General features: G+C 50.6%; 14 protein-coding genes across 14 annotated transcripts; 7 read left to right on the top strand and 7 right to left on the bottom strand.

Moving 5' to 3' along the window:
* Positions 1 to 992: 992 nt before the first annotated feature.
* On the bottom strand, positions 993 to 2,676 carry AUEXF2481DRAFT_216143 (uncharacterized protein). Its single transcript, XM_013488531.1, has 3 exons — positions 1,845 to 2,676; positions 1,391 to 1,788; positions 993 to 1,340 (listed from the first exon to the last, which is right to left on the bottom strand). Exons 1-3 carry the CDS (start codon positions 2,536 to 2,538, stop codon positions 1,077 to 1,079), a joined length of 1,356 nt encoding a protein of 451 aa, XP_013343985.1. The 5' UTR covers positions 2,539 to 2,676; the 3' UTR covers positions 993 to 1,076.
* Positions 2,677 to 3,313: 637 nt separating this feature from the next.
* On the bottom strand, positions 3,314 to 3,712 carry AUEXF2481DRAFT_4958 (uncharacterized protein; the record flags this gene model as incomplete). The annotated part of the gene is made up of 1 exon (XM_013488271.1): positions 3,314 to 3,712. One exon carries the CDS (start codon positions 3,710 to 3,712, stop codon positions 3,314 to 3,316), a length of 399 nt encoding a protein of 132 aa, XP_013343725.1.
* A 195-nt stretch (positions 3,713 to 3,907) lies between these two features.
* On the top strand, positions 3,908 to 4,695 carry AUEXF2481DRAFT_216296 (uncharacterized protein). Its single transcript, XM_013488530.1, has one exon. It carries the CDS (start codon positions 4,012 to 4,014, stop codon positions 4,450 to 4,452), a length of 441 nt encoding a protein of 146 aa, XP_013343984.1. The 5' UTR covers positions 3,908 to 4,011; the 3' UTR covers positions 4,453 to 4,695.
* Positions 4,599 to 5,851, top strand: AUEXF2481DRAFT_216140 (uncharacterized protein). The gene has a single exon (XM_013488529.1). It carries the CDS (start codon positions 4,746 to 4,748, stop codon positions 5,505 to 5,507), a length of 762 nt encoding a protein of 253 aa, XP_013343983.1. The 5' UTR covers positions 4,599 to 4,745; the 3' UTR covers positions 5,508 to 5,851.
* A 345-nt stretch (positions 5,852 to 6,196) lies between these two features.
* AUEXF2481DRAFT_29425 (uncharacterized protein) lies at positions 6,197 to 7,285 on the bottom strand (the record flags this gene model as incomplete). Its single annotated transcript, XM_013488335.1, has 1 exon — positions 6,197 to 7,285. The coding sequence occupies one exon, from the start codon at positions 7,283 to 7,285 to the stop codon at positions 6,197 to 6,199; it is 1,089 nt and encodes a 362-aa protein (XP_013343789.1).
* A 690-nt stretch (positions 7,286 to 7,975) lies between these two features.
* Positions 7,976 to 9,580, bottom strand: AUEXF2481DRAFT_4955 (uncharacterized protein; the record flags this gene model as incomplete). Its single annotated transcript, XM_013488270.1, has 2 exons — positions 7,976 to 9,461; positions 9,516 to 9,580. The coding sequence occupies 2 exons, from the start codon at positions 9,578 to 9,580 to the stop codon at positions 7,976 to 7,978; spliced, it is 1,551 nt and encodes a 516-aa protein (XP_013343724.1).
* Positions 9,581 to 10,058: 478 nt separating this feature from the next.
* On the top strand, positions 10,059 to 10,622 carry AUEXF2481DRAFT_29423 (uncharacterized protein; the record flags this gene model as incomplete). Its single annotated transcript, XM_013488334.1, has 3 exons — positions 10,059 to 10,120; positions 10,175 to 10,454; positions 10,536 to 10,622. 3 exons carry the CDS (start codon positions 10,059 to 10,061, stop codon positions 10,620 to 10,622), a joined length of 429 nt encoding a protein of 142 aa, XP_013343788.1.
* Positions 10,623 to 10,838: 216 nt separating this feature from the next.
* AUEXF2481DRAFT_29422 (uncharacterized protein) lies at positions 10,839 to 12,755 on the bottom strand (the record flags this gene model as incomplete). Its single annotated transcript, XM_013488333.1, has 1 exon — positions 10,839 to 12,755. One exon carries the CDS (start codon positions 12,753 to 12,755, stop codon positions 10,839 to 10,841), a length of 1,917 nt encoding a protein of 638 aa, XP_013343787.1.
* A 209-nt stretch (positions 12,756 to 12,964) lies between these two features.
* Positions 12,965 to 13,998, top strand: AUEXF2481DRAFT_39887 (uncharacterized protein). The gene is made up of 5 exons (XM_013488398.1): positions 12,965 to 13,019; positions 13,080 to 13,194; positions 13,246 to 13,311; positions 13,368 to 13,490; positions 13,546 to 13,998. The coding sequence occupies exons 1-5, from the start codon at positions 12,985 to 12,987 to the stop codon at positions 13,687 to 13,689; spliced, it is 483 nt and encodes a 160-aa protein (XP_013343852.1). The 5' UTR covers positions 12,965 to 12,984; the 3' UTR covers positions 13,690 to 13,998.
* Positions 13,830 to 14,568, top strand: AUEXF2481DRAFT_29420 (uncharacterized protein; the record flags this gene model as incomplete). Its single annotated transcript, XM_013488332.1, has 4 exons — positions 13,830 to 13,993; positions 14,047 to 14,167; positions 14,218 to 14,316; positions 14,338 to 14,568. 4 exons carry the CDS (start codon positions 13,830 to 13,832, stop codon positions 14,566 to 14,568), a joined length of 615 nt encoding a protein of 204 aa, XP_013343786.1.
* On the top strand, positions 14,496 to 15,866 carry AUEXF2481DRAFT_215364 (uncharacterized protein). The gene is made up of 2 exons (XM_013488528.1): positions 14,496 to 14,685; positions 14,754 to 15,866. Exon 2 carries the CDS (start codon positions 14,834 to 14,836, stop codon positions 15,842 to 15,844), a length of 1,011 nt encoding a protein of 336 aa, XP_013343982.1. The 5' UTR covers positions 14,496 to 14,685; positions 14,754 to 14,833; the 3' UTR covers positions 15,845 to 15,866.
* A 1,379-nt stretch (positions 15,867 to 17,245) lies between these two features.
* AUEXF2481DRAFT_39885 (uncharacterized protein) lies at positions 17,246 to 19,132 on the bottom strand. The gene is made up of 2 exons (XM_013488397.1): positions 18,483 to 19,132; positions 17,246 to 18,376 (listed from the first exon to the last, which is right to left on the bottom strand). The coding sequence occupies exons 1-2, from the start codon at positions 18,911 to 18,913 to the stop codon at positions 17,338 to 17,340; spliced, it is 1,470 nt and encodes a 489-aa protein (XP_013343851.1). The 5' UTR covers positions 18,914 to 19,132; the 3' UTR covers positions 17,246 to 17,337.
* An 810-nt stretch (positions 19,133 to 19,942) lies between these two features.
* On the bottom strand, positions 19,943 to 20,608 carry AUEXF2481DRAFT_29417 (uncharacterized protein; the record flags this gene model as incomplete). Its single annotated transcript, XM_013488331.1, has 1 exon — positions 19,943 to 20,608. The coding sequence occupies one exon, from the start codon at positions 20,606 to 20,608 to the stop codon at positions 19,943 to 19,945; it is 666 nt and encodes a 221-aa protein (XP_013343785.1).
* Positions 20,609 to 20,779: 171 nt separating this feature from the next.
* AUEXF2481DRAFT_4948 (uncharacterized protein) lies at positions 20,780 to 22,249 on the top strand (the record flags this gene model as incomplete). The annotated part of the gene is made up of 1 exon (XM_013488269.1): positions 20,780 to 22,249. The coding sequence occupies one exon, from the start codon at positions 20,780 to 20,782 to the stop codon at positions 22,247 to 22,249; it is 1,470 nt and encodes a 489-aa protein (XP_013343723.1).
* Positions 22,250 to 22,294: the final 45 nt, after the last annotated feature.

Raw genomic sequence — 22,294 nt, 5'->3', positions numbered from 1 at the left:
CTGGGTATGAACAGCAGACTTGGGTGAACCGAAGTGGCAGGAAACAGCAGTGGCTGGGAAGCAAAGCACGGTCATCACGGAAGACCAGACAAACGCACCTGAAGCCTCGGTATACGAAGATCCAAAATAGAAGGACCGGTAACGTGGTTCCTGCTTAAGGTCGTAACCTTTCAGTCTCGGACTTAATCAATTCAGACGGACGAAGCAGGTTGTTCAACTGTTGTCGGCTGTCAACTGGACTTCGTGAAGTCGCGGCTTGGGCAGCGTTTCAAGTGTGGCTTCGAGGACCGGCTTTGAGAAAGCGATGATGCTGAGGCTGGAACAGATCTGAATCGGAGCAAGGAGGACACCTGACTCATCAATTCCCGTCTCATGGCCCTGCAGCTATTTCACAAAACTCTAACCAACAGATTGGAGAAGAATGTGTTGATTTTGTGACACAGCAGTGGGTCTGTAGCGCTGTGGATGGCCGGAGCTAGGGGTACAGCGTGAAGGCAGATCGATCTGCTCAGCAAGTACTCTCAGCTGTCCGCGTCAACGACCAGGTCGATATGACCAGGTTTGGCAGGATGATTGGCAGATTGAACTCGATGGCAAGCCTGCCTTGGGCTTCAAAGCAGAACCTGGCCGATGCCAGCGCATCTCTCTATGCTTCGGCTTGGCCCGCGAGGGCTACTCTGGCCAGGGCACGCACGAGCTCTTGTCCATCTTCGATTTCGGCATGACCGGGATGGCGGCACGAACGAGATGGTATGGAGAGACGAGTCGCAAACAGACAAGTATGATGTTTCAAGAAGAAACGAGCTAGAGAGATGTTCTGCTCCCACGGACAGCGACATGAGCAGCTTCGGCTCCTGATTCGATTGCTGGCCAATCGGTTTGGACTGCAGGTTTAGCCGGACGAACATCGGCTATACTTGCATAAGACAGAGGCACATCTCGCTACCGTCATCTTCCTTCTGAGTCCAAGTCAGTCGTTCGATGTTGTATATTCGACCGGGTTCGAAACCATCAATCGCGAAGACTCTCGCTGAGTTTGAAAGTGCGAAAAACAATTATTCAAGTAGCTAAGACGATCAGCAGGTAAATGGGTGACCAACGGCACCGGAAGCGTAGGCTTCAATCAGCGACTTGATGATCGCGTACAATCCGCCAACACAGATGAAGCCTCCCAATACCAATGTGGCAAAGCAAAGCAGAAACATGGGCCATCTCTGTCTCACGGACCTCCAGCCATCCCCAAAGTAGTGCGTATCGTGCCACCAGAATGCCCCTGCAAGGCCGTATGTGTACCAGGAAGCAAAAGCAGAAGCGACTATGCCACCTAAGTAAGAGAAGAACTGCCTAAGGTCAGTAAATGAATATGAGAACCTCGAGAATATTAACATACTGGCACACCAGTGGCCAACACGAACCCACAAGCGTTTGCAATTGCGAGTAGCAGAATCCAGATTGTCCATCCCACTAGAGTGTTCTCTGTCAAGTGCTTACTACCTCGGAACATTCGCACAAAGATCAGCTTCGCAGAAAAGTGGTTATACAATGCTCCAGCTACCAATATGTTTGGTAAGAATAAGCCCCAAGCTGCTTTCGCCCACACCTTGGACAGGCTGAGGAATGAAGGACTTTGGACACCAGCACCAAGATAGCAGTATGAGACCACGGCAAAGATAACATACCAAGTCGTGCTGAAGACCTGAAGTGCCCAAGCTGACTTTTTGGCATCTCTTGGAACCTTCATCTCGGAAATGATTGTGAAGAACAGGAAGTGGCCAGCGTAAGCAAGGACTGAATATCCATATCAGCTTCTCCTTTCTGGTCGATAGTCATCCAGGTCATCTTACCAGGATTCGTGATGGCCAAGAACGCCGTGTAGAATGTGTTAGGTGCCGTTGCAACAACAACACGGCCAGGAGTTGGCTCGACACCACTCCCGATCATGGCTACCAAAGTCGCAACCAAGACTGAGATGCAGGCAACTACTGAGAAACCTTGTAGCCCAGCTCCGAAGGTTCTCGGTATTGCGACCAGAAAGGTGATGCATGTCCAGATACCGAGATAAGACATTGCACACATTCCACCTTGACTCAAAGTCTGCAAGGCCAATTGACCCAACAAGCTCATACTCCCCACTCCAGTGATGGCGAAAAGGATGGTGCCGGCACTCAGCACTTCTCTCCCCACAGATCCGATCCCAAGAGGTGAGAATAGGATGTATCCAGCATCGCCCATGTTGTGGACTTCTGGATGATTGAGCTTAAAGTCTATAAGCAAGTATGATGTGAACAAAGCCCAGACTCCACAGAAGATTATGATGATGGTGCCAGGAACAAGACCAACGACAGCGATTGCTTGAGGTAAGGTCAGGGTACCGCCAGTTACGATCTCTGTTATCATGATGAAGGCAGCAGATTGCCAGGACAGTGTACGATACTTAATTGAGTGGTTTTTGTCATCAACAAACACCTCACGCTGGTCGCATGTCAGAGCAGTGGCAATCGTATCCATCCCGGCCTTTGGCTTCTTAGAGAAAGGCATTCTAACGAGAATCTGAGTAGACGTAACTGTTACCAAAGGCACGTGAAGTACAACATGGAGAAGAGACGAAAGAGGCTTGCTGGATAAGTGGTCTTAGCTATAAGCTCATGAAGAAGTAAGCGATTGGGTACATGTGGGTGGGTGGTTATGCACAGAGACAATCGTGGTGCAGGATGCGACTTGGCATGGCAGATCTCGTTATACCATTCGCTTAAAGTCATGGCTGACTGCATGCGATCTGCATTTGAGTGTTTCGGGCGCTCGTGCAGAATCAGTACTATGCGACTTCGTGGACGCAACTTGCTTGGAGGAATTCAGGCACAAAACGGGGGTGAAACTTGAAAATTGTGAATTGAAGGATCCCAACCGCACCGAGATACACCCAGAAAGAAAGGCATAAAAATCGGAGAGGTTGAAGAGTCGTAAGGATTGCATAGTGCACGAGCTCGGAAAGACAGAAAAGCGACGACGGTGCTTGTTCGTTCTTTTGAGCTTGAGCATGCATCATTTGTGCCATATAGAGCGAGAGCATTTCAACGACGACACGCTTGTCCTTGAGACTCAGAGAAGCAGTCAGGGTTGTCGACATGACCCGTGGCGGGCCTCCAGTATCGAGCTTGAAAGTTGGTGGCTCCCATCTCATGACAAAGGGTGTATGCGCCCGTCTGGCTACAAGCAAAGATAGCGCTTGCACTCGAGCTATACTGCGCATGTCGCCAGACGAAGCAAAGAGTGTAGCTTTATCGCATCATGAAGATGGATGATGTTCAGCCTCTCACTTGCTTTCATCTTCGCCGGCCTGCTTGAGAGCCTCCAGGCGTTGTTTGTTCCTCTTCTGTAGTATCCTCAAAGTGTTCTTCTTTTCAATCTCTGCCATGTTGTCCCAGTTTGTGATTCTCGAAATTGTGCCATCCTTGTTGACGACCATGGGTCCAAGGTGGTCCAGAGCTACGCCTTCACCAGAGCTAACGTCCAGCTTAATCCCGTCGGCAGGCGGTTCAGGCAGGCCCAGAGGTGTCCCTTTCTTCTCCTCTTCATGTGACTGCGAGTCTGCCATCTTGTCGTTCGGTGTGGACGAATAGTGCTTTGTGTTGGTGGTGGACGTGAAAGTGGGTCGATTCAATTCAGCTAGGCCGGTCAGTCGAGCGCGTGGAAAGTATCTGAGGAGTTGCATTGCGAGAAAGACAATAGCAAGGCAGGGCAACACCCACGTTAAGAACGTGCGACGCTTCATCAGAGTGTGATGGAGCGATCGAGCTGCTCAATGGAACAAGATCGAAGCCTCGCCAAGGATACCATTTCGGCTATCTGTGACGTCCTTGCCCGCTTGCAACTTCCTTATCGTCGTCGTCTTGCCAACGTTCTTTGGTATCTTCTCTTTGGACCTTCCAGCGACTGCACACTCATATTACTATTGAAAAGCTGCCTGGAGAACTATAGCAGGACTCGGTATCGTGGAGACGGTCAACCAAGATGTCTTTCTTCGGCAGATTCAGCACTCCAGTCTTCAAGAACACAGGATCTACCGCTCGTGATCATCTAGCCTCCGAGAGAACATATCTAGCATGGATGCGAACAGGTCTTGGTTTCCTCGCTTTAGGCATCGGTGTGGAAAGATTCAATCAGCTGGACTTGGCCGAGATTCTGCCCACGAAACATAAAAAGCGTTTCCACGAGGACAAGACACACAACGACAAGTCGGATGCTCTAGTCGGTGCTTTACTCGGAAGTGGAGCTGGAAGCATTGCATATGGGACTACCAGGTACTTTTCGAACATGCGATTGTTGGAACAAGGACTGTTCAAGCCTGCCTTCCATGGAGCTGCGTTTCTGGCTGTAGGGGTTGCTGGGATTGCTGGAGCCGTTTACTGGTCCACTGTGAGAGAGCGTAAGGCCAATTCCAGCCGTGCTTGATTGTGGTTGGCAGAGGTGTTGGGATAATTGAAGGAGAAGACTACGACACCAAAATTGCGTTGCGTTGGTCCTCGACGAACTTTTGACAGACACAGTTGCATCGCAAGTTCAATTTGCGTCTGCTCACTACGAGACACTTCCTCAAACCTACCACACTTCCTTGTTCTCACAAAGGTTAGATAAAACGTCTCTGGTAAGCCCACACCCTCGTAAACTTTTGAATCACGTACTCTTCACTTTGTCGCTACGATCACTCCAAATATTGACATAGCACAGACTATACACAAGTTCACATGGCCACATTCACCACACCACCCGGATTGCCAGATCCAGATTCAGATTCGGACTCGGACTCGGTCTCAGAAGATTCCGACGGCAGTTCTTCTACAACGGAGTACAAGACATCACCCATGTCCAACAGTCTAGAAGCTACGGTCTTCCGGGAACTCACAGACCGTCGTCACAACCCACCTTCTCCAGACGTGGGTTATGCAAAGTTCAGTCCAGTACCATACCCATACATGTCTTCACGTAGAGACCCAGACATTCACGACGACGAACCTCAAGTCATGATGCTGGCTGCTACCCACGATCCCGAAGTTCCAGGAGGCACTGAAGACTTCGAGGAAGGTTATCCCAACGCCTCTTCTCCCGTATCCAGAAGAATCACACGAGCTGCCAAAAAGCTCCAGCAGACCAGGCTCGGGAATGAAAATGTTTCTGCCTTTATACAGCCCCCCGAAACTTCTATCATCGCCATCGAGAGCCCCAAACAACCTACCACAACCCCAAGCCCTGCCGTCTCCGCAGAAGACCAAGCAGTCAACAACAATGTCGTGCCTCGCCTCTATGCTCTCACCCTCCACACCACCCCCAACCTTCACACCCCTCCCCGACATCTCGACCCTCCTCCTCCTCCGCCCTCGGTCCCGCCTACGCCTCCCGCAAAGCCAAAATCATCAACGCAAAATTTGTGCGTGGCTTCAGATTCCCATTCCCCCGTGTCTCCAAGCCGGAGAAACCAAAGTCAAAGCATCCAAGCATGCACACCCTAGCGGAATGGGCGGGTCAAGATAAGGAGAAGCAGGAAAAGGTCGCTGCACTCTTGCATGCGAGAACGGAGGTTAGGACCAAGGGGCTGGAGAATCCTTGTTGAGGAGTTTGGGATCTTAGGTGTGATGATTACGGGGCTGTATTTTATTGTGCATCTCGAAAGCTGGGTGATTAGGGGGAGTATCGGAGGTGGAGGTTAAGTTCTGCGGGTCGTGAGTCAGGGATCTTGGGTCTGGTTGTCGTATCAGAAAAAAGTTGCCCGTTTCGTACATGGTGGTGTCGGTCCCAGTTTTGATTGTGCATTTCCTCAGCCGTCTGCATATGTCAAATCACTAGGGCAGAAAGATGTATGTTGCTAGTTGTAATTCGATTGTTCATCAGATGAAGTTGTTGACGAAAAGTGTAAGATGTAAGTCATAATATGTTTCGGTTTCTGTCTTGAACTATGTTATGGAAAGCTCAATCTCAGCCACTCATCAAAAGCAAATGCTAGCTAATAATTATATCTCGTTAAGTCTTAGCCACTGGTGAAATCTCCGCTGTACAAGCGACTGTCGAAGAGTTCAATGGATGTCAAGCCGTAGTCGCGCTAACAATCATTGTCGTAGTCTCAACTTCGGTGTGCAGAATCCTCCTCCCAGCTTCATGCACACTCCTTCCAGGGCTCCATGGTCGTTGAATGTCATTCCTCTCATTTGGCAATACGACTACGAAGGACGCCAGTCCACCTCTCCTCCCCTTTGCTCCGGTTCTCTTCTCTCTGGAAGCTCTTCTTTCTTCTGCGACCGCGCTGTTCGTACCACTTGGTCTCATATTCTGAGTATTCGATGGAAGCTACCAAATTCGCTGCATCCTCATCACCCTTCAAGAAGACGCGAAGCCTTGCATCTAGTAGCTTTTCACTCTCGAGCTCCGAGGTCTCCAAAGAGCCAGCGAAGGCAAAGATACGGTAGGCCAGTGTGGATTTGTCAGCGAACTTGAACTCGCGTATCATCGGATGTGCTTTGCCGATTTGAGTAACGTTCTTCCAGAGTGGTGCAAGGAAGCGTACCGAGTCAATAATACTCTCCATATTACGCGTGGGTCCGTGATGATGCTGCGGGCTGCAGATGGTGCAGCTTCTGAGCTGAATGGCATTGGTCGATAGAAAGTTCAAGACCACCTCGAACACTTGGACGGATCGTGCGGCGTGAGAATATCCATATTCACAGTACATCTTCAGAGGATCCCAGAACCAACGGAAGTCGTTGGTTGAATAGTATAGAGACAAAGACTCTAGCCTGATATGCTTGTTCACGAAGACGATTGGAGGAAGCGAGAATTGGTTCGGCGATGATTCGCAGCTGCAACCAGAGGGTGGGGGTCTCCAGCAACAACTGCACTCCCAGTCGTCACAACGTGGTGTACACTTGCTGAAGGCATATCCATAGATCATGTTCCGAAGCTCAGGTGGCAGATCCAAGAACCTGAACGGCTTCTCAATCTGACGAGGTGGGAGTCCGACATCCTCAGAGAATCCACGTGAACTCCAACGATCCAGGTTCGCGGATGGCTCAGGCTTCCGTTTGGGAGAAGGACTAGACGGTAAGGACATGGAGTCCCAGAGAGGGCTGCCGCTGTCAGGCAAGGGCGTGTCAGGAACAGGCGAACTCTGCAGTATCTTGATGATCTGGGATGAGCCTCTGGTCGGCATGGGCGAGCCGAGTTCAGATGAAGGCCTCATCTTATTTTGCTGCTTCCGGCCATCAAGAACGGAGTCAGACTTCTGCTCGGTGGCCATCTTGGATCGAGGCACTGCTGCGACAGAAGAACTGTTTCGTGGTTTGTGTTGGCAGGAGTACTTGAAGGCGCTTTATCCAATGAGACAGCTAGGTGGATGCAGTGGATGTGAAGGTATCTTAATGGATACACGGAGAGAGGTGAGCATCCACTTGCAGTGCTTGAAGAGCAGTTGGTTGTGCAATAACGTGAGAGGTTCAGCGTGTCAGTCCTGGTATGAAGGAAGGTGCGCAGCGCGCGCAGAGATATGCGTTGGTAGCCAGGCAAAGAGAGAATGCAAGACTTGTACAGATGAGTGAAAGTATGTGTACAGCTTGACTGAAGATTTGAAGCCCGTGAGATCAGCACAGTGGAATCCTGAAAGACGGAATTGGCGTTGCAAGCCGACACGTAAAGCACTTGGGAAGGTGTGAGACGGAAGCCCGAGGCAGCAGTCAAAAGTCGCGTCGAGAGTTGAGACAAATCAGGAAGGCACGCGTGAATATGACGGAAGTGTGCCGCTTGTTTGCGACTGACATTGATGGATATCTCTAAACGTCCAAAAGATAAGAACTCGTAAGAAAGAAAAAGAACATGGACGCCTTACATGCTATAAACGCCGTGAGAATAAGAACCCATGTCCCCTTTTAGTGACCAACTCACCAGGAAGCTGGCCATGCCAAAATAAACTCATGCAAAGACTACGAAGATCTTACTCGGCATCCTTCATGTTCATCTCCTCAAACTCGTCAAGCAGTTGCTCCATGGGAATTTGAGGACCTTGTTCGTCATCGTCATCATCGTCTGTCTCCATCTCCATGGCGTTGGCTTCTTGTTGGGCCTTGTAGACTTGCATGGTGTGACGGAGATCCTCATCTTCCTCGACATCGCGCAAGAAGAGCTCAAAGTCGCGTTCGAGACGCTCCTGGTCTTGCTTGCGGGGTGCCATCTCGCTCTCCTCCTTGGCCATACGCTTCAGCTTCCAGTTTCGCTTCTGGCCGGCGGCCTTCTTGCGGCGAGGGTAATGCTTCTTGACCAGAATGACATCGGGAATTGCGGATTTGTATGTCTTGCTGGCCTCGACCTCCTCGAACTCGTTGTTGTTGAACTGGGTACCTGCGAGGAGGTATCCCATGACGCTGTCACCAGGGTTCAGAAGAGCACCGAGGTGAGTACGGCAGAAGTATGTTGTGTCATTCACGCCAAGGTCTGCAGCACGGGCAACAGTGCAGTCAGCGAGAACATAGCGTCCTTTTGTAGGGCCAGTGATTTCAATATCCATTACGATGAACTCGACAAGCTGAGGAATATCGGCGATGGGAGTGAAAGGAGCGCGCCAGTAGATGGGAGTAGCGACTTCGGCAGTTTGTAGTGTGTTGGGGTCGAGGAGGTTGACAGCAGTACCGACACGGTAGCAGAGAGCCAGAGGGAACATGTTACCGATCTGCTTGGCGAGCTTGATGGGGAGAGCGACAAGATCGTCCTTGCAAATAGGCACAATCTCGCAAGAGAAGGCGAACTTGTAGGTCTTTTCCGAAGTGTGAACGTTCATGGAAATCAGCTCTTGCGACTTCTTGCTCTTCATGGGTACTACACTGCTGAGGAAGTCGACAAACTTCTCGGCGTGGTTTCTTGCAGAGAAGAAGAAATCGATGCCGTCGTGAATTTCCTTGATGTTGATGGCATCACGGTGAGCGCCGTGCTTGAGGATGAGTTGCTCGAGGTAGAGGAAAGTACGCTTGTGGGTAACCTTTTGGCGGACCTGTACAACGGCGCGCCATGTGTTGTGTGTGAAACTCTTTTGACAATCAGGGCACTGCTGGTTGGCCTGGACGAACTCGACTTCGAAGGTTTGTTGGAGAATGGTGCCCTGGAAAGCTTCTTGTTGAATGGTGATCTTCAGCTTGATACGACGCGAATGAGGTTCGGTCCAGATAAAGGAGGCGTCGATGATGCGGACTTTGTTCAGACCGCGCAGCTTGCGAAGACAGAGAGCCAGAAGTTCGCGCGATTCGGGCTGGGCGACGAGCCACTGGTTGGGTGGTGACAACCAACGGTCACAATCTCTGCACTGGTGGAGCGTTCCTTCTCTTTGGATGCCTTGCGATACGTCGATGGTGAGCTTGATACAATCGTAACATAGAGCGCCGGCTGCGACAGTGCCGTCGATGGGAGCACCACAGTTACAGCAGAGGATGCTAAGTCGGATCAGTATGGCTGTCAGAGGCGCACGAAATGCAAGGCAAACTCACGTAGCGTTGGTCACCTCGCGCTGGGCGGCGGGTGCCATGGATACCGAGTCGAGATCCATCGACATGGTGATGTGCTGTGAAAAGTGGAAACGGGATGAAGGTCGAGGAGTTACGCCGCTTGATTTGACGAGTGGCGTTGATGAACACTTCGAGAAAGTGCCTGGATAGTGATATGAGGCGACAAAAGGCCAAAGGCAAATGCAGGAAACAAGAGGATTAATTCTCGTTACCAAAAATGTTCTCGAAGGAACTTCTCTCTCTCTGTCAGCGACGCCACAAGACTTCGGAGAAAATCAAAGGGACATCCCCGCTCTGATGCTGCCAAGACTTGCGATAAGATAACGATGACTCGCATGTCGTATTCGTATTGCTGCATGATGCTTTATGCACCGCGTCATTGCACACATCTTCGAGAGGAGACCCGGTTCCGCGATAGCTTCTGTTCCGAGATGGCTTCTGAATAGCAATAAGAAGTCGAGTGTTCTCCGTCGTCAGCATACATATACCACTCACACAGCTTACTCCAACCACCGAACAAACAACATGCCTGACTTTGCTCTTCTCGCCATCCCGGCCTTTACCATTCTGGCCGTGGTCCCTCACGCGTAGGTGTTCCTACTCCATAACATGCTATTGTATCTTCTGAGCACGTATCGCAGATATGCTCTCTCAACTGTCAAGAAACACACACAATGGTCAAACGCAAATGGTAGAGGCGAAGGTAACATCCAACACGTAAAGAAGTCTCTCCCTCCCGCCGTCTTCGCAACCTACGAACGTGCCGAAGCTGCACACAAGAACAGCATGGAGAACTTGCCTTTGTTCATCGGTACCATCCTGTCTGGTGTTCTCGCCGAGAAGGTCACCAGAACCGATGTTGGCAATGCTCAATTTGCTGCTGTGTTCTTGGGCTTGAGAATCTTGTACACTCTGCTCTACGTAAGCGGAACTCATCTTCACATGGCCGATGCGTTCATCCTTTGCTAATATCAGAACCAGATCAACACTTCTTCGGAACAGGCCAGTCATGCTCGTTCCTTGACCTGGACGGCCACTGTAGTTCTTTGCTTCTACCAATTCTACAAGGCAGCAGTTGCTCTTGCTTGAATGCCGATTCGTAGGGGGGACAATTAGATGAAGAATAATGATGTGCTATTTTACAGCTTTCATCCGTAGTGTTGTACACTATCAATGGCCATTCACGCCTTGACCTTTTCCCAAACAGATGCATCATCCTTTTCGTGATGTCTCTCTTCCCACATGTTCCGTAAACGCCGCGGCCCAATGCATCTTCTGCTATATGTACAAAATTCGTATGTCGTTCTATCCCCTAACTCCAGCTGCCGTGGATGAATCAAGCCAGTCATCTTCGTGCTGATCCAGCTTTTCATCAACGGTCCTCTGTGATAATGCTGACCCGCCTTCTTCAGACTCGCTCAAGCCAGCCATCTGATCAAAGTCGGTAGACGTAGCTAGAGTATCTGATGGCGATGTACTCAGCTCGGCTACATGCTCTGGCTTTGACTTTCCTATTGGCTCTTTCTCCTCGATGAGGTCGAAGTCTTCTTCACTGACGTTATATACCAGGTTCGGAATAGCGACTTGGGGACGTGGGAGCTGTCGTATTCCAGATTTGGTATGTGTCTCATGCCTGAACAGGTCCAGTAATTCCTGATGCGCATATCTGGCAGAACGTGCCTCACTTACAATGTAATCAAATCGAGTCATCTCATTACACGCACTGCAAAGGCGTAACATGGCAGTATACGTCTGGGGGAAAAGCCTCTCGGGCTGCCTCGATTGGTGACTTTCCCTCTGCAGCGACTTTATCAGATCCCAGATTTGACATCCAGCTGCGTAGTCGGCATTGCGTGCTCGATCGTCTAGTAATGACGTTAATCCGCGGGTGGATAATCCCCATCCGTTGTTGCCCATATCCTTGCACACTCGAAGTGCAGCATCGAAGCCAACGAAATGCAAGACACCTTGGATCAGCACTTCCAAGACACCCGGATTGGGGTATGGCTTTTGATACACCTTTTTGGTGGCCTGATCTACCATCAAACGTGAACGGCCGGTGTCGGTGATCGAAATACCGGGCTTTGCGAGTGCAAGACCACCCCGTAAACCACGCATTCGATCAACGAATGTGATAAAGCCGGACCGTGAATTGACCATGATGTAGTATTTGAGAGTCGTCTTCAGTGTAATCTCGTTGCTACGCACATTCGCATTATGGATGGCTTGGATAGTAAGATTGGCCATGTGAGCGTCCTCGCAATCCAAGAACCCGCAGAGCAAGGTGTTCCAACAGTCCAAGCTAGGGGCGACAGGGGAAACGTAGAGATTGTAGGCAACTTTCGCGATGAGATCATGATAGGGTAATTGTCCAGATTTGGTCCTCTTGAACAGCTGAGCAAGGGCCGAGTGCAGCTCTTCGGCAATGCGATGGAAATCGCCGGTTTCATCCTGTTTGTAAGTGACGCCATGCTTGTGCTGTCGTGGTAAATCATCTGGATGAGCATTGGGATCCGGATAATTGTAAGCCTCGTGGTGTTGCTCATTTGTGAAGAGCAGAAGAGCCTTGAGATGGGTTGTTGAAGCGCCAAAAAAATCGAGACAGGATTCTGATACAGTATTCGTTATGTGCTCGCGAGATCCAAGATTGTCCAGATGCAACAAGGTACGGAGAATGAGCTTGTCAACAGCCAATTCGTTCGTACGAATCTTCTTTGTCGTCCATCGAGAGGCACGAGCTCTTTCGCGCGACAGAATGCCGGCGTGAATGGAAGTTGGAGGGAGAGAACCTCGGTGCAAGCGTGCGCCAGTGTTTGCTGGCCACGCCGGTCCCTCCCCAAATTGTGGTCCTGCTAGCATGACTTGTTGCGGCTCATCGAATAGCGGTTTCCATCGCACAGTCTCCTCGTCCTCTTTCTTAGCCTGGCTGGGCTGTCGTTCGACCTTGGGAGTTTCCAGTGCGGGCTGGTCCAGATCGTGTTTGATGTCCGCGATAGCGCGGTCCCATTGTTCACGTCTCTTTTGCTTGAATCCGGCGTCGGTGGTGGCAGCGGCGGCGAAGATGCCCGAGTATACGAAAGTCGACGAGAGAGCCCATCTCACTGGCCTCCTGCCCGCTGCATTGCCTGTTCGCCTAGCAATGCCGCTGGTACCGGCAGCCACACAGGACGGGCAATGGCATCCGAGACCAGTCTGCGCTATTCGAGACCAAAGTGCTTGCATCTTATTTCCTACTGCATCGCGTCCCCTGTATATTGCCCACCACCTATCCTTTGGAAACGCGAGGGGAGGGTGGTCCGGTGCTCGTCAATTGTGCCGTCTCTGGTGAATGATCCATCGGTATTTTTTGGCGACTCCAGGTTCCCGCTCGGCCTTGGCACTCTCTGCCACGCTGGTGCTTGCGGTGTGAGCATCTCGTTCTACGTCTATCGGACAAACAATCAAAAACATCATGTTGGCACTTTTCCTGACCGCAGAGCTTACTGGGTAGGTATCGTAGTCGTGGGTGTGTAAGCACGAGTTCAATTTGCCAACAATCACACACAGCGTAACCGATCTCGCCCCCATCGACACTGAAGACAGCCCTTTCTACTACACATTCAAAGTGCAATGTACTTCATGTCGTGAGGTTCACCCCAATTGGGTCAGCGTGAGCAGATTTGTAGGTCTCTTCATATCTTTTCCAGTTTTTCCTCCACCGACACCTCACTAGGAACAAAACGAGGTCTCCGGCAGCAGAGGCGAGGCCAACTTTGTCTGGAAGTGCAAGAACTGCAAGGTTTGTGATTTATCGGCTACTATCACAGACACATGGAAGTTGACCTTTGTGTCCAGAGAGAACACTCTGCCAACATCAAGGAAGCACCCAAGGCTGTGGTCCAAAACGACACCCCCAAGAGCCAGAAGATCATCGAGTTCGATTGCAGAGGTCTCGAATTCGTCGAGTTCAAGCCAGATGTACGTATATCTTGCGACAATCACATAGCATCCATTCATAACTCACAATTCTCAGGGCGAGTGGAAGGCCACCGGCATCGAATCCAACACAAAATTCGACGCCATCGACCTGACAGAAGGCGACTGGTACGACTACGATGAAAAGGCCAGCGAAGAAGTCAGCATTCAAGGCCAGAAATGGGAGATTAAGCGCGCTTGATAGCTATGACGACGCAATTCCTAGAGAATTTCTGCTTGGAAATGCTAAGACAAAGTCTTTGGTAAAAAGAGCCTCCATATCAGCTCACTTCTTGGAATTACGAGCACGGTACTCGGCTACAAGAGTCGCTTTAGGACAAAATGTCAAAACCTTCGATTCTTCGCATTATTAATCCACAAGAGTCATGGGTCATGTCACCTTCTGAACTGTTGGCGAAAAGGGCTTCAGGCATCCCGGTCGTGCAAGTGATTGTGGTTTATATCGACGATTTAAAATACGGCGGCCAAGAGCGTCATAACATCAGGTATCTCGAGAGTCAAGAGCACACTCTTGTCTTGCTTGCCTTGTGCATCATAGCATGCCACAATCATCACATGCATCACCACACCGTTATTTTTTCTCTGCTCGGGATAATTGTCTCCCGGGCTCGGAGACATATCCGCTGGACCCTGAGGCCAGTCGGACACCCAAGCTTTCTGTCAGTCTCTTTCCCTTTTGACATTTCCCACGTGTCGAATGCGTGGAAAGTCTCGTAACCTTGTTCCAGTAGAGTTTGATGAAAGGGATGCTCGCGTAGGAAGTAACATGCTTTTTGGTAAACATTGTGTCACTGGTTTAGACCCGACGGTACGTTACGGCGATATGCAGGGCAGAGAGGATTCCACAAAAACATCGCCAAGTGCATTATGGCAATACACAATCAGGGATGGCTGGCTGCACTTCTGTCAAGAAAGCCCGGATCCTTGTATCCGAACAGCCTTGGACGATGATGACGAAGAATGCTCACAAGGCGTCCCTGGTTCCCCGAAAAAAGAGCTCGCGGTCGCCGGCCGGCGCATAATCCAGGGCCCCGAAAACGTGACGAGACAGGTTCCCTGAATGAAGATCATCGTCACTTTCGAAACTGTCCCGATCTCCGGCACTGCCAATCACTAGGCCCTCCAGATCGTGAGAGTCAGGGATTGATGGACCTCAGTGTCACCTGCCAACTAAGAAGTATTTGACATCCTTCTACTGTTTCCGTTTGCTTTCGTCTTCTCTCCCATCTCACTTGCCATATCCAGCCAATGTCGACGTCTTGGTCCGGGACTATTGTGTACTTATCAGTAATCTGTTGCTGCTGTACTGCAGCAATTGAGAAGAGATGGAAGCATGGGGTAGTCTGCTGAGCACTCTGGAGCACGATGAGATTGAAAGTGTCTTCCTGGCTATTTGCGACCATCGCTTGAATCACATATACCCGACTACAGCCATTACACCGCTGGAGGTCCCGAGACACGATAGCGCCATCTCTGTTGCTTCTGTCAAAGATGAAGACATCGCAGCCTTGCGACCGACAGCCAAAGTCCGATCTCAGGATTCGCCCTCGCGACGTACAGATGCAGAAGAATACCCGACCAAGGAAGACTTTGACAATGCCTTCTGGGCCAGCACAAGGCAAAATGGTATCATACAATACTGGGCTCCTCGTCATACTTCCTCGCCGCATCACAACACTACACTAGCCACCAGAACGCCGAATATATCTCGTGCTGCTCATCAATCACACAAAGGCTGTACAGCAGTATTTCTCTCCGCAGAAACGGGCTCCCTCGCCTTCAACCACGTAGCAGCCGGAGTCCACAAAGTCCTCTGTTGGGACTCCAACCCCTGGAGTATAGAAGGACTGAGAAGAGGTGCTGTAAAAAATAGATGGAACGTTCAAATTCGGCGGAAAAGCCAGAGTCGGTGCAAGAGTCTTGGTTTGCTCCCGAAAACCAGGATTGTAGCTTTTGAAGAGGAGGATGAGAAGGCTTTGGCGAGGGTTAATGACTTGAGGCATAAGTTGCCGCCTGTTCGTCGTGTACATTGTGGATCAACAACTACATCTCGGAAGTCGTATGCGATGGCGGCAGCGATTTTGGATCCAGAGCTAGGTGGTTGGGTCTATATCCAGGAAGGCTGCGGCGTCCAAGAGGTGGTACCCAGATCCATCGAGATGCGCGCGGATTTGGAAGAGATTGTCCAGACCCTTGACCGAGAAAGAGGATACTTAGGCAATGGCAAGATTGACGCCAGAAAACCTGTCGTAGAGCACATCCAACGTACCGCTTCCCACACCCCTGGTGTATTTACTTGTAGTATAGATATCCACATACCACCACTTCGAATATGAGATCATCCTCCCAAATCGAAGGAACGGTTCAAGCTCTCATCCTTCAAACACCATCCAACACCCACGTCTGAGCATCTCCATCTTGCTCCCCACCTTCCTCTCCCCCTTCCTCTTCCTCCTCCGCATCCCGTCCTTCTTCCCTCCTCTGCGCCAAAACCCTACTATGCAGATCCGCCCACCTCTCAATCCTCTCCGTATGCACAACAACCCTCATGATACAAAAACAAAACCTCACAAAAACCTCTGGATTCTGTTTAATCCCCTCAGCCACTTTGCCCAGATCCACAAGCTCTGAAATCGACAATCCTTGTTTCCAAGCCTCTTGCGCCTTGGGAAAATATTCGCCAACAATGGAAGAGATGAAGAGATCATGCATTTCCTTCATTTTCAAGGTATGGGCTTTTAGGCAAGGGTGATCATAAAGAGGATGGGGGAGATGAAAGGAAGAGCCAAAGTTCCCGTCTATGCAAAAGGGACAAGATTTGTGGTAGTGGTTTATCAGTGCTGCAGTTCCTGTGCTGGAGATTTGGAAGATTGGGCTTGTGAGGTCGGATTGTCCTAGATCACCTTGGAAGGTAACGCGTAGATTTCGAAAGAATTTTGTCGTCAGGGGCAGGGAGTGTAGTATTGATAATGTAGAGGGGAGGAAGGTTAGACCATATGTGCCATCCATGCCGCGTGTATAAGAAGCTGAGAAATCATTGACTCGCAGGAAAATGGGCAGGGTTTCTTGTCTTAATTGCTTTGACACTGCTGATAAATTCGGTAATCTCATGACTTCGAGGTGAAGTCTACGTTGTCGAGAAAGAGCATAGCTGTATATCCTGACTCTAATCTCTGCCGGGAGATCCATAAAGGGGAATGCTTGATCTATATCCATCCGCGGATCTATAGGTTTTATCTCGCTGGCCAGTGCGATTTTCTCATCACGAGAAGCGATTTTTAAGCGATGGGTTGAGAATGCTCGAGAGCCGGTTTTGTAGGAAGAGGTTATTGGTGTTATGCCGAGGACTCGGTATGCCTGGGCTGCTCGACGTTGTTGATTTGTGTCAAGGTGTGACATTTTGAAAAGTTTACCAGTCCAAGCGATCCAACAAAGACTGTTCTTTTTTTTCTCCTCGTAAAAGTCGTGTTGTGATGGTATTATATGTATGAGGGTACTTGGATTAGAAATTCGAGATGGAGGCTGACAGCGACTTGGTGACGTTGTGCAGGCGGTAGGCCAGAGATACCAAACACGCAGAACGATGCTTCTTGGCAATCTCGAGGCCTGTCATATATGTCGCTCTCACACTCACAATTCGCAGCCTCAGTGTCGAATATCGCTACATCGCAGCTGCTTGACATTTCCTTCATGTGTCGCGAAGTCGTGACGGAGAATCTCACATAATAGAAATTTTGGATATCGTGTTTATAGCAAGAGCATGATGGAAGTAATCGTCTCTCTGGAACATGCAAGAAAATGCTCATACAAAATGCCGTCTTATCCATGCCTACAATGCTAAATGCGCCGAAACATACTTGTCCCAATGCTCCTCCGTATCCGCTTGTTTCCAAGCCTCCACGCCACCAGAAACACCCTGCTCATCCACAGTCCAATGCCCACTCTTGACATTGACCAACCAATTCTCCAATATCGCCGTCAACTTCGGGCCATGACGTAAAGTAAAAGGATTAATACCATGAGCGTAGACTTCAGTATGGCTCTTTGACATTAACCTCCCATCACTAGTTCTAGCCTTCTTATTCGCTCCCACAGCAAAAGGCAAGACAAGTCTACAAGCATCCTCAAATGGGTTTTCCTTGTTAGGATAAGAGTCAAGGTAAAGCCCACAAGGCACTTCCTGCACCGTACTAAACGGCCAGCGGAAATTTGCCTGTTTGGACGTCACAGTGCCCTCGGCTCGGAAAAACAAAAATGGCATCTTGATGCCCTCTGTTTCTTTTGGGTATTTTGCGGCGACGTGTTTGAAGGGTTGGTTTACGAATTCCGAGGCTTGGGGGAGACGGATGCCCGGGGCGACGTACCAGATTCGTGGTTGGCGGGCGTGGGAGAGGAGGTCGTAGGCGAAGCCTCGGGGTACACCTGCGGCGGAAAGACCGGATCTACTGCAGAGGGGGGTGGTGTTGGGGTCTTCTTCTTCGTCTCGTAGTCCACTTTTGATCTCGATTATTGTGAAGAGCTCCTCCCAGAGCTTTAGGCAGGTTGTCAGGTCGGCGTGTGTGTAGGATACCAGACTCCAAGGATGTGTGTCGTAGCGGGACCGCCGAGCTCCAGTGTATGGGTCCACTTTCGGTCCAGCAGGTGCAATTTCTTGCCACGATGTTTGTCCATCTGGTCCTTCCACTGGTCCTAGTCGAGGCTCGCGACCAATTGAATCGTGCAAGGCCACCGCTTTCCCAGCTTCAATCATGTCGATATAGGCACTAAGGATTGATTCCAGTCGTTGCCATGGTAATTTTTGGTCGTACAAGTCGAAGATGTGTAAGAATGTCGGCATGAAGATTGCCTTGCCTGTCTCCTGATCATATCTATGGTTTCTTGTCAGCTAATTGTCCTCTCCAAATCATTCGAGAACCACGCGCTTGCAATCTCGATGAGAAGGAGAGGCGCGCAGCCTCGAGGTATACCACTCACACAATGCCACTTCTTTGACTGACCAACTCCTTGTTCGTCATGTACAGCGTGATAAATCGATGCTTCTCCCCCTTGACCTTCTTCTCACTATCGTCCAGCAAATCCCCCAAATACACCATCTCCCTCGGTCTCGCAACCCTACTAATATAATAGAAAAAATGACTCCCATCTCCACCCGGCAAATCAAAGATTTTCTTCAGGTACTTGACAAGAGAAGGTCGTAGTAAGATCTCAAGCGTTTTGCTGCCATGCTTCATCCACCAGGTTTTGCGATCCATGTCGGCTACTTTGCGGCCGCTGCGTAGCCAGCCATATATGGCTATCGTGTTATGAAGAGCGGCGCATCTGTCAAAATCCAATTCTGGAGATTCTCGTGGCGGTTTTTGTGCCGTGACTCTTTGATTCGCGATGGAAGCAAAAGGGCTAGCCATTTTTGTGTCCTTACTTCCCACTGTCCTGTACGAGTTTATCCCCAAAGTTTCCCGCAAAAGCCGGAGAAGAGATTTGATGTCGAGATTTCTGCCAGCCGTGCATATAAGAGGCGGTCCAAGAAAAGAGGGGGTTCCCAAAGCGTGAGTAGTAGAATCGCAGTCAGGCTGAGGACAAGTCGCAAATGTACACCTATACAAGTCCCTTTGCCGAACGATGGCGTTCCTTGGGGCTGTGGTTTGTCTATATACTTTCCACACAAAATGCCAGAGCCGCGTGCGGAACAAACGGCCTACCTACGTAATGTGGGCGGTGCACTGGCCTTTTTGGGGAGTCGAATAAGTAAAACGGACACTTTTGAGTAGCAGAGTAAAACAGGGAAATGTGCCAATTATTGACAGAATACAGAAGGAAGGAAAAGTTGGCTATAGAGGATTGGGATAGTGTTGCGTACGTAGTTTGAGCCGAGAGGAGTCTTGGGGTGTAGCTTTGTATCTCTCGATATAACAGAATACAATCCTTTGCGGTTCTAGACCTTGGCCTCGGCTGACAAATTCACATGAACTCTACTCTATGTTGACAATCTATGATTGAGATGACAATGACAGGAGAATTGTTGACAGAATTCTCCGCTGGCGATAGATTGGGCACATGACAAAAAGGCATAGATGACATGTTGTAAGATGGCCATCACGGTTCTCTCAATTTAGCCATGGTCGACCCTGTTGATCCTGATGCGGACCATCTCGGATTGATCCACCGGGCCGCAGTGGGTAATTACCCGGCAATTGGTCCACGAGTTGGCAGCATGCAGGTCAGCAGATGGAGCTGGAGATGGATGCGCAAAGTCCATATTTCGCGAGCGCGTGATGATCCTTTGGGCGTCGAGGGTCGAGGCTGAGGAGCGTTTGAGGAGAGGCGAGGACGAAAGCTGTCAACAGATGACGTCAATGAAGCGCTTCCACGATCAACGACATTGGTCAGTCGATGCGAGAAGATGGTTTGAGTTGCGGTATGAGGAGTGGTGCACTTCAGGTGTACTTCTTTGGCGGCGGGACCCATTCCTCCTTCTTGCCCTTCCAGAAGCCCTTGCCATAGCTGACAAGAATCTCCTCTCCTGGTGTGATGCCGTTCTTCCTCATGGCAGACTTGCCTGGCGTAACAACGAAGATGCCAATCCATCTTTCCCACTTTCTCTCGCCAGTCTGAACCCAGATGTCACGGAACTCTGCATTGGGCCGGTCGGCGATGCCGCGGTAGTCGTTGATAAATCGAGCCTCGTTGCCTGATTTTGCAGCATCTTGAGCTAGATCGAGATCTCTGTCTACCGAGATGTCGTATTCGGAGTCGGGGTCGGTGTCCTTTGCATTGTTCGTGTGGAGGACACCAATGTATGGGAGAATGAAATTTCCCGGATAGAAGTGCTTGTTGGCAGCGAGACCGAACTGGCCATTGGCAGGATGTTGAGGGTCGTTGAGAGGGACGATACGGACGTCAGGGTTGGGGAATCTCAGAGCATCGGCAGAGAAGCGAGTGAAAGAGGCAGTCGCAGCTGTCGGCGTGTTGAGCAGCTTGAGAGCGACGGCAGGTACGGCGGGCGAGATCTTGGGTCGGCGTAGGTACTCGATGTCTTCGGGCCAGTCGACAGGCAATTCTTCCTGCGACACTGCGTCTTGTGCATTCTCTTCTTGCGACATGGTTGCTGGTGCCGAGGCAGATGTTCAAGTTGGCGCAAAAACTTTCTTCGTCTTTGTCGCTGTTGCGGAATTGAGCCGCATTGACACGCCCCGCCCTGTTGATCAGGCTTCAGTGCCAGGTTGAAGGAAGCCTCGAAGACGCGCCAGCTTTCTCCACCAGAACAAGAGACAATGACGACCGCCTTTTCGACATCGGATGTCGATGCCCGCGTCGCAGCACTCCGGGAACAAATTCAGGCCACCGAGGACCAACTCGCCCAACTTCGCGAACAACTAGCTCACGCCGAGGAGGCCCAACACCGCGCCCAAGATGCTGGCAAGCTCGAGACGGACTGGCAGCAAGAGATTATGGGAGCTTTGAACAATCCGGATCACCAATACTACCAGCGAGAACAAGCGCCGCAGCGATTCGGTCTCAGCAACGCAGACTTCAAGCGCTATGGTCGCCAACTCATCATGCCGCAGGTCGGTCTGCACGGTCAATTGCGACTGAAGGCTGCTCGAGTCCTGATCGTCGGTGCCGGAGGACTGGGCTGTCCAGCTGCTGCATATCTCGCTGGCGCTGGCGTCGGTACTCTGGGTCTGGTTGATGGCGACACTGTCGAAGAATCGAATCTCCACCGCCAAATAGCCCACTCCACCGACCGCATTGGCATGTTCAAGGTCGACAGTGCCCTGACCAATCTACGCGGTCTAAATCCAAATCTCAACTACATCCCACACCGAGCTCATCTCACTCCGACTACTGCTTTGGACATTTTCTCAAACTACGACTTGGTGTTGGATTGCACAGATCACCCAACTTCACGCTACTTGATCTCAGATGCTTGTGTCTTGTCTGGGAAGCCTCTGGTTTCTGCTTCCGCTCTACGAACAGAGGGTCAACTCATCGTCCTCAACAACCCGCCAAGAGCTCCTGGCGCATCAGAAGGTGGTCCTTGCTATCGCTGTGTCTTCCCTCGACCACCGCCAGCCGAGTCGGTCGTCAGCTGCGGTGAGGGCGGCATCTTGGGTCCCGTAGTCGGCGTCATGGGTCTGCTACAAGCCCTCGAGACACTCAAGCTCATCACAGCGTCCCCAGACGCAGCAGCACCGCCTCCATCTCTCCTCCTCTTTTCCGCCTACAGCACACCTCAATTCCGTAATGTAAAGCTGCGCTCAAGACGTGCCGACTGTGCTTCCTGTTCCGCAAACCACACAGTCACAGAGTCCAGTCTGACATCTGGCTCCATGGACTACATAGCCTTCTGCGGCGTCACCAGCCCGATTGACATCCTCCCCCGTTCCTCCCGCATCAGTGCCGGTGAACTCCTCTCCACTCTTTCCTCATCCTTACCACACGATGACGAAGCTCCTGTCATTCTCGACGTCCGCGATGCCACACAATTCGAACTGTGCAGTCTACCAAACAGTATAAACCTACCTTATCAAGGTCTATCCAACCGTCTTCGCGATGACAAACAAGTTCTCGAAGACCTACGGGGCAGAGATGTCTTGGTGGTGTGTAAACTAGGCAATGACTCTCAACTCGCCGTTCAGATGCTTTCTGCAGCGACTCCAGAGATGAAGAGTGTAAAAGACGTACAAGGAGGCTTCCGAGCATGGAGAAACGAAGTGGATCCTGAATGGCCTGATTACTAGAATCTTCATATATATATCTGGAGGGCCAATGAGTTAGAAAGACCG

Source organism: Aureobasidium subglaciale, assembly GCF_000721755.1.
Source record: "Aureobasidium subglaciale EXF-2481 unplaced genomic scaffold scaffold_10, whole genome shotgun sequence".
In the NCBI taxonomy this organism is placed as follows: domain Eukaryota; kingdom Fungi; phylum Ascomycota; class Dothideomycetes; order Dothideales; family Saccotheciaceae; genus Aureobasidium; species Aureobasidium subglaciale.
Note: the sequence above shows the minus strand (reverse complement) of the source record. Positions and strands in the feature narration are given on the sequence as shown.

Excerpts from the sequence above, each read along its gene's own strand:
- AUEXF2481DRAFT_216140 (XM_013488529.1), top strand. The coding sequence starts at position 4,746 with ATGGCCACATTCACCACACCACCCGGATTGCCAGATCCAGATTCAGAT.
- AUEXF2481DRAFT_215364 (XM_013488528.1), top strand. The coding sequence starts at position 14,834 with ATGGAAGCATGGGGTAGTCTGCTGAGCACTCTGGAGCACGATGAGATT.
- AUEXF2481DRAFT_216296 (XM_013488530.1), top strand. The coding sequence starts at position 4,012 with ATGTCTTTCTTCGGCAGATTCAGCACTCCAGTCTTCAAGAACACAGGA.
- AUEXF2481DRAFT_39885 (XM_013488397.1), bottom strand. The coding sequence starts at position 18,913 with ATGGCTAGCCCTTTTGCTTCCATCGCGAATCAAAGAGTCACGGCACAA. Across the intron at positions 18,377-18,482 it reads AGTCAAAGAAGTGGCATTGT|ATATGATCAGGAGACAGGCA; the intron begins GTGAGTGGTATA and ends AAGAAACCATAG.
- AUEXF2481DRAFT_216143 (XM_013488531.1), bottom strand. The coding sequence starts at position 2,538 with ATGCCTTTCTCTAAGAAGCCAAAGGCCGGGATGGATACGATTGCCACT. Across the intron at positions 1,789-1,844 it reads CTTGGCCATCACGAATCCTG|TCCTTGCTTACGCTGGCCAC; the intron begins GTAAGATGACCT and ends ATGGATATTCAG. Across the intron at positions 1,341-1,390 it reads TGTTGGCCACTGGTGTGCCA|TTCTTCTCTTACTTAGGTGG; the intron begins GTATGTTAATAT and ends GACCTTAGGCAG.
- AUEXF2481DRAFT_39887 (XM_013488398.1), top strand. The coding sequence starts at position 12,985 with ATGTTGGCACTTTTCCTGACCGCAGAGCTTACTGG. Across the intron at positions 13,020-13,079 it reads CTGACCGCAGAGCTTACTGG|CGTAACCGATCTCGCCCCCA; the intron begins GTAGGTATCGTA and ends AATCACACACAG. Across the intron at positions 13,195-13,245 it reads GGGTCAGCGTGAGCAGATTT|GAACAAAACGAGGTCTCCGG; the intron begins GTAGGTCTCTTC and ends ACACCTCACTAG.